This window comes from Fukomys damarensis, unplaced genomic scaffold, assembly GCF_012274545.1.
Source record: "Fukomys damarensis isolate Sample0158 unplaced genomic scaffold, DMR_v1.0_HiC HiC_scaffold_16, whole genome shotgun sequence".
Classification (NCBI taxonomy): domain Eukaryota; kingdom Metazoa; phylum Chordata; class Mammalia; order Rodentia; family Bathyergidae; genus Fukomys; species Fukomys damarensis.
In genome coordinates this window covers 98,196,896-98,205,100 of record NW_022900928.1, presented here as the reverse complement: position 1 = coordinate 98,205,100, position 8,205 = coordinate 98,196,896, and the positions used below count along the sequence as shown (strand labels likewise).

At 40.1% G+C, this 8,205-nt stretch overlaps 1 protein-coding gene across 1 annotated transcript in view; it reads left to right on the top strand.

The window, feature by feature from the left end:
* The window catches only part of Trim24 (tripartite motif containing 24), a 67,020-nt gene that overhangs the window by 8,412 nt on the left and 50,403 nt on the right, over positions 1–8,205 (top strand). The window contains exons 2-3 of the mRNA XM_010631723.3: positions 1,863–2,003; positions 7,995–8,142. Of these exons, the coding sequence (XP_010630025.1) occupies positions 1,863–2,003; positions 7,995–8,142 (289 nt within the window). The remainder of the gene's footprint in view (positions 1–1,862; positions 2,004–7,994; positions 8,143–8,205) is intronic.

Sequence of the window (8,205 nt, the reverse complement as noted above, 5' to 3'; positions counted from 1 at the left end):
TATCTGGGAAATTATTTCTGTTTTGAATTTTTCTAGAGCCTGATTGATCTGTTTTGTTACTTCCTGTGCTTTGAGTTCAGGGTGTCCTGGTGGTTCACTATCGGCCTTTTCATCCTCATTTGCCCTACTGTTTGCCATTGGTGAACTGGAAGTCTGTCCTTGTGTCTTGCTTAAGTGTTTTCTCATTTTAATTTTTGTTGTCAGACTGTCCTTGGTTTAATATCTGGATCATCACCCAAGTCTTCCTGATACAGTTGCACCCTAGCTTCTGTGTCTCTAATGACCCACAGACATTCTCATCTTTATAACATCAGAGAAAACAGCTCATCAAACAACAGCAATGCTTTACCCCAACTGATACAATCAGCAACACATTAAGATCAAGCACCACTTGGACACTGACTACCTGTGGTAGTCACTAGTCTATCACCTTTAAATCATTTGAATTAAATTGAAATCAAGAAGCAGTCCAGAACATGTCTGCAGTGAACAAAATTTTAATATAGTGTATTTGCCATTTAATGGCTCAGACAGAGTGAGGATGCAAGACCCCTGATCTCAGTTAGCTGATGGCTGAACCCCATGAAGCTGACTGACCTCGGGCTGCAAGGCCCAGATTGAGTTCCCCATCCTTCCAAACGGTTGAACTCCGCAACCTTCTATTGCAGGTTTCCCTCGCCCTTTCTTTAAAGATGTTCAGAGTTGGGAACTCAGAAAAATACCCTTGATGACCACCTCTGTCTTTGCAGAGTGGGTCCAAAGACTTGCACAGTCAGGAGGTCTGAGAGTGCGGGGGGGGCAGGGAGGCTTATGGGTGTTCAGGGGCACCCGCGCTGCTATCCGGCGTTTGAGTGATGGCGGTTGGATCGGGAGCTGGCGTGGTTCTCCTTCCCGCGGTGGATCGGGGCCCAGGCTTCCTCCCAGCGCTTGAGCGATGGCGGCAGGGTTGGGAGCAGGATTTTTGCTCTTTCAAGGCAGGCAGTAAAGCCTCTGAGCTAAATCCCCAGCCTGTTTTTCTTTTGGGGTGTTTTTTTGTTTGTTTTTGTTTTTGTTTTTGTTTTTTTGAGACAGGGTCTGACTATGTAGTTGAGTTGAGACTGACCTGGAACTCACTATGTAGCCCAGGCCGGTCTCGAACTCAGGGCAATCTTCCTGCCCCAGCCTCCCAAGTGCTAGGATTACACGCGTTTGCCACCACGCCTGGCTCAGCCTGTTTCATTTTTAAAATGTATCTGAAAAACCTACTATGTCTTCATGTTGTATTCAATCTTTAATTTATTTATAATTATGACTCTTACCAAGCACTATGGAAGAGAATTGTTTCTTGCTTTGTTTTCAAAGAAACACCATTTTTTATTTGTTAAAGGAAAACACAGAATAGTGTTCTGTAATATCCTGTGGAGATTTTTATACCCACAATGTTTGTGCTCTGCTTCCAGAAATCCTGATTTTGTAGGCTTACAGACAAGTAGTTTCTTGTTCTTTTAAACTATTTGTGTGGTTCTTTATATTCCTGTTTAAGAAGCACTGCAAGAGAAGTTCCTGAGTAGTGAAAGAGTAGCCATGGGGGAATGTTTATTTGGTGAGTGGGCATGTCATTTAAAATTATGAGGTGCTGGGCCAGGGATTTAGCTCAGCGATTTGGTGGTCTGCCTTGCAAGCGCAAGGACCTGAGTTCAATCCCCGGTACCAAAAAATAAATAAATAAATAGAAGTATGAGGGGCTATGCAAACTGTGATGTAGAAGTAGCATCAAATGTATACCTGAGTTGCTTCTGGATTTTGAATGCATTATAAAGAGTGGATGCTAAGAAAGGGCTCAAGAGTTGAGATGACGTGGTTTGGTTCAGTACTCAATATAGAATGTCACTTTGTCTTTCCCAGTTGGAGTCATTCGATGCCCAATTTGCAGCCAAGAATGTGCCGAGAGACACATCATAGATAATTTTTTTGTGAAGGACACTACTGAGGTTCCCAGCAGTACAGTGGAAAAGTCCAATCAGGTAAGTGTATATATACTTCCTGAGCCTTTCCTTCCCGCTTATCAATGAGGCAACCTAAAGAAGCTGAACTGCTTCAAAAATAAAAGTGTCAGGACAGAAGTTTCTCATTGGAGCCCTGCTTTCCCCTTGCCCTCCAAAGGAAGACATTATTCCATTTCTTTTACTTTGTTGCTGTGCACTGTCATTTAGATTTTTATTTTCACTCCTTTTTCATTTTTGTGTTTTTGTTTGCTTTTTGTTTTGTTTGTTTTTTGTTTTTTGTTTTGGTACTGGGGATTGAACTCGGGTCCTTGCGCTTGCAAGGCAGGCCACCAAACCGCTGAGCTAAATCCCCGGCCCTCATTTTTGTTTTTTGATGATAAATTATTTAATAATAAATGTGAAACCCATTATAGTGTAATCAGTAAGGTCTCTACTCATTTGTTTTGGTTTGTTTTGGTTTGGTTTTTCTGAGACAAAGTCTCACTATGTAATTCTGGCTGGCCTCAAACTCCCAGTGACCCTCTTGCATCAACCTCCTAGGTGCTGGGATTACAGGCGTGCACCAACATCCTCAGCTAGGTTTCTATATTTTTAAGCCTTCCTTTTCTACATGGTATTATTTTTGTTGATATTTTGTTTTGGTGCCGGAGGTCGAACTCGTGTCCTTGTGCTTGCAAGGCAGGTGACAGAACCACTGAGCTAAATCCCCAGCCTGATGTTTTGTTTTTTGAGATAGGGTCTCACTGTATAGTTCCAGCTGGCTTCAAACTCACTGTGTAATCCAGGCTGCCCTCCCAACTGGTGGCTATCCTCTTGCCTCAGCCTCCCTTATGTTGGAATTATAGGCATGTGCCACCTACCTAAAGTGTTGGATTTAGAGATCCAATGGAATCTTGCTTTTCTTTCCTACTTCTATAACTCACATATAGAAGTTGTTTTTGTTTCATTTTGGTTTTTTGGTATTGGGGATTGAACTCAGGATCTTGGGCTTGCTAGGCAGGTAGTGGCACTACTGAGCTAAATCCCTGGCCCTAAAACATTTTTATTGGTCTCTTAAATTGAGATGTCAGATCCATAAAGATAAGCTGTGGCACTCTAACAGGGGTTAGCCAGGCTGAGAATTATGTTACAGCATGTGCTGACTGCAGTATATTAGTCTCCTTGTGAGTTTTGATTCATTGATGATACCTGTAGCCCACTGGTGGTGAACCTATGGCTTCTGGGCAATTATCATTGAAAGCTCTAAAAGGTTCACCACCACTGTGATCTAGGCAGTTTCTTTCACTTAAAACAAGACAAAAGAAGGAACTACATCTGATTAGGGAAAAATGATCATTGGCTATATATATTAGAAAGTTTTGAAGTATACATGGTTTTTTTTTTGTTTGTTTTATTTTAGACACAAGGTCTTGCTATGTGTGTAGTTCAGTCTAGCCTTGAACTCACTGTTTAGCCTAGTTTGGCCTTGAATTCATGGTGATCTTTCTGCCTCAGCCTCCTCAGTACTGGGATTGCAGTCATATGTCACCATGACTAGTTACAAAGCAAATTTCTGTGCTTTTTGTTTCTTGAACTACAGGAATTTAGGGTTCACTTTATAAATTAACACTGTCATTACTAATTAAAATTCTTTGTGTTGTTTCACTGGTACTCATAACTTTCCCTAATGTGTACTTTCATCAAAAGCCAAAACAGATTTAACTGCAGAGGATAAACATTCTCATTGTTATGACATCAGCTTTGAAGAATGGAAACTGTTTGGGGTATAGTATGGTATATATGTTCAGCATGCACAAGGCCCTGGATTCAGTCCTGGCACACACACACCCCCTCCCAGTTGGTTTTATTTATTTGGATTTTTGGTTGGTTGGTTGGTTGGTTGGTGGGTTTGAGACAGTCTCACTATGTAGTCCAGATAGGCCTTGAACTCACAGTGGTCCTCCTGCCTCAGCCCCCCGAGTGCTGGGATTACAGGTGTATGCCACTATGCCTGGCTTCAAATTGGTTTTGGAGACCACCACATATGTACTATGTTCTTATTACCATTGGGTTGGCTTCTTTCCTCAGTTTTTTTGGTTTGTTTTTGTTTTTTTGAGACAGTGTCTCACTTCATTGTTCAGGCTGACCTTGAACTCCTGGTGATCCTCCTGCCTCAGCCTCCTGAGTGTTGGGATTAGAGGCATGTGCCATCATCCCCTGCCACAAGAGTTTGTGTGTGTGTGTGTGTGCGCGCGCGTGTGCGTGCATGCGCACCCATGCACGTGCACATTGTCAGGGATCAAACTCAGGACTTGTGCTTGCCAGGCAAGCATGGTGCTACTGAGCTACATCTGGCCCACTCCTCAGTCAAATTTAGAATTAGGGGTTTTACTTTCTTGACTTACATTTGGATCTCTTCTATACTGGAAATCTTTGTTCTTAATTGCATGGCCAATGATATTCTCCAGGACAAATCAGTATCTATTATTTATTGTAGGTTATATGATGTTAGCCTCTTTTTTTTTTTTTTTTTTTTTTTTTTTTTTTTTTTTTTTTTTTTTCTTGGTACTGGGGATCAAACTCAGGACCTTGTGCTTTCAAGGTGGGCATCAGAACCTCTGAGCTAAATCCCCGGCCCTATATGATGTTAGTCTTGATGCCATAAGGTACAATTTTAATTTAAAATTTGTTAACTAGATATAAAGTTGTTTTCTGAAAAGATGAAACTTTTTTATTAGTACATGTTTATGATACATAATAATTACATTGATCTTGGGGAATTGATACTTGTACTTGTCATAGCAATCATTTTACTTCTTGCCCTCATGTCTCTCGTACACCATTCCCATCTCCTCACAAGTCCACCTCCCTTTTTCCTATCATCTCTCTTTTATTTGGCTCTTTAAGTTGTTTATATTTTGAGTGTTTCAAATAAGAGAAGCCATATAATATTTAACCTTTGGTGTCTTGATTTATTTGACTTAGGAGAAAATTCTTAAAAGTGTTACAGAGGTACCAACTGTGGGAGGCCTAAATGTTGCACACTTAAAGGAAAGTCTTTGTGGAATTTCACCTCAAATATGAGGAGGATGTGCAGCTTGGCTGGTATGAGAGTCTGAGTGTTTAGCTTGGGGCCCAGGCCTCTGACACCTTGGTGTGCTGGTGGGAAGTGGAGTGTAATAAAGCTGGTTATACAAATACTGGAAACATTGCAAACCAGAGCTAGCTTGCTATAGGAAGGAACTGCTCTGTGGGGGACATGTGGCAGCATTGGCTGAAGATGTACACACAGAAATCATAAGCGTAAAGCTGGCTACAGGGATCAGCTTTCCACTTCCTGTGGCATTGTAGTTTCCTTCTAGCACCACTCATTGTTAGGAGCTAAAGTGAAACCAGCTTGTAAAGCATAAATATGGCTTACAGAATGAGAGGGTATGGAAAAGTGCAGCTGGAGCTGAGAGGAAATTGTAGAGTGTTCCTGAGAAAATAGAAAGCAAGAAAGATTGCAGTTGCTCCATGTATATACTGGAAGTATTCAGTAAAAGTATGATGTTTTAAAACTCCTTATAACAATTGTTTTGTGTCTGTGTGTGGTTAAACCATTATAAACCCCACCCCACCCCCACCTTTTTCACATTTAGGAATTTTAAAATTTTTGTTTGTTGGTATTGGGAACCTGTACCCAGGGCCTCAACATATGCTAGCTAGGCTGTTTCTCTTACATGAGAAACTCAAAATATAAATAATTTAAAGAGCCAAATAAAAAGGGGATGTTAGGAAATGGAAAGGTAGACTTTGTGAAGATGGAAAAGCAGATACAGAGGAGCATGATGGAAGTAAAAAATGATTAAGATGGAACATGTATATGTATCAGTTCTCTTAAGATGAATGTAAGACTGAGCTATATCCTCAGCCTAGAATTTTAATTTTTGAAATTTATATTTGTACAGCTACATGTAAAGCATTCATGTACTCCTAAAATAAAATCTATGAAATTGGGCATATTCATAGAACTTCTATCCCTGACTTATCTACCCATCTGCCTTATTTCCTCCCCACTTTATAGAAAAACTGCTTTTATAGTTTATTCCTCTATTGTTAATGTTCTGTATAATTTTAAATCATCCTACTTCATCCCATCTTCCTTAAATACGCAGTAGTATTTACATACACTTCCTGCTTTGCATTTTCTAATTTGCTTTATTACTAGAGAAATCCCCTGAGCAGTGATACATGGACATTCTTTATTCCTTTTGTAGCCTGTTATGGAGATTAGATTTTAGGTGACATCCTTATATGGGGGATAGTTGGCATTAAGGAAATAAATGAGGTCAGTTCCCCAATTCAACAAAAATCTCTAGAATCAGACGAAGGGCAGTAATAGATGGGATTCAAAAGGACATTCAGGGATGTGAGGACTGAGATTAATGAACAATCTACATGATTTCTAGGAAGCAGACATCAGCAATATCAAACAATATTAGAAAGGTTGAAGATAATTAAATCTGAGAAATGGTGGGTTTTGTGAATAGATTTGTTATCCAAGTAGCTGGAATTTGGCAATCTCTGAATTAATAGAATTTTTTTTTCTTCCCATCCACAAATAAGGTAGCAGAAATTAGCCAGATGTGCTGATGCATGTCTGGAATCCCAACACTCAGGAGACTGAGGCAGGAGGATTGCCGTAAGTTTGAGGCCAGCCTGCGCTGCTACAAAGTGAGATCCTGTCTCAAAAATAATACAAAAAACAAAACAAAAAAACAATCCAGAGGATAGCAAATATTTCTTATGGGTAGTAACTAATAGCCCACCTCTATGTAGTAGCTGCAGATTGAAATATAAGTTTTATCTCTTACTGCCCATACCCAGTACATCATCTGAACAAGCTTTGTTTATCTCCCCAAACTCATTCTCTTCTCATCTGCACTTCCATCAACCCTCACTGAAGCTACTGGAAAACCTAGTTTGTCTTGCTCTCCACACTGTAACAAACATTTTAAAATGCAAATCTGGCCATGCTACTTTCTTTCTTAAAAGCTTTCAATAGACTTCTACAAACAAAAATCACCACTGTCTATGACCCTGCTCAACGTGGCCCCTGCTTGCCTTGCCACTGGCTCCTCCCCCTGATAGACTCCTCCTTGATCTTAGCACTTCAGTCATACTTGCTTCCTTTCAGTTCTTTGATTTCTTGAGAGAGGGTCTCACTGTGTAGCCCAGACCATTCTTGAACTCACAGCAGTCCTTCTGCCTCAGCGTCTCAGAGTGCTGGAATCACAGGCATGCACTACCATACCTGGCTCCCTCCTTTTAGTTCTTTAACTCTTCATTGTTTTTCCTTGTTTGCAGCTTTTCATTCTGCCTAGAAGGCTTTTCATCTTGTAGTTTGTTGACTAAGCTTTCATATCTTGGTTGCTAAGAGGATGTTTTTAGGAATTGCTTTCCCTGGGTAGTCTCTCCTGTTGTTTTCCCTGCCTTCCAACCCTACTACAGTGAGAACAGTTTCTCCATCATGTGTATGCTTTTACGACTTCTCAGATATCTCCTTTCTCAGTAGTTTCATACTTGTAAAAATCTGTGCTGTTATTATTTGTTTGTTCTTTGGGCTTTTTTACGGCAGCAGGGATTGAACTCAGGACCTTGCGCTTGTGAGGCAGGTGCAGTGCCACTGAGCTAAATCTCCGACTCTGCTATTCACATTTTAAAGGTGACAAACCTGCTTAAGACCTACTGAGTCAGGGAAACGGATTTGAACCTGTGTTCTCCATCTGTGAAACTGTAGGTGTCATAAGGGCAAGAACTGTTTGCTCTTCCTGATTATTATAGCATCAACACCTAGCACAGTACCTGGAATAATTAGTATATTGAACTAAGGAGAAAATGTACCTAATATTTGTTTTCATTTATATGCATATAGTTTAGCACATCGTGTCAGTTTAAATTTACAAACACTATTGACCAATGATGTGACAAGCTTTTCATTTTTATCAAAAGTTTACCTAACGTGATTTTCTTTTTTAAATTATTTAGGTATGCACAAGCTGTGAAGACAATGCAGAAGCTAATGGGTTTTGTGTAGAGTGTGTTGAATGGCTTTGTAAGACATGCATTAGAGCTCATCAGAGGGTGAAGTTTACAAAAGACCATACTGTCAGACAAAAAGAGGAAGTATCTCCAGGTAATAAATTCATTCTTACATGTCCTTTTTCCTTTTTCACTGCTTTTTTTTTTTTTTTTTTTT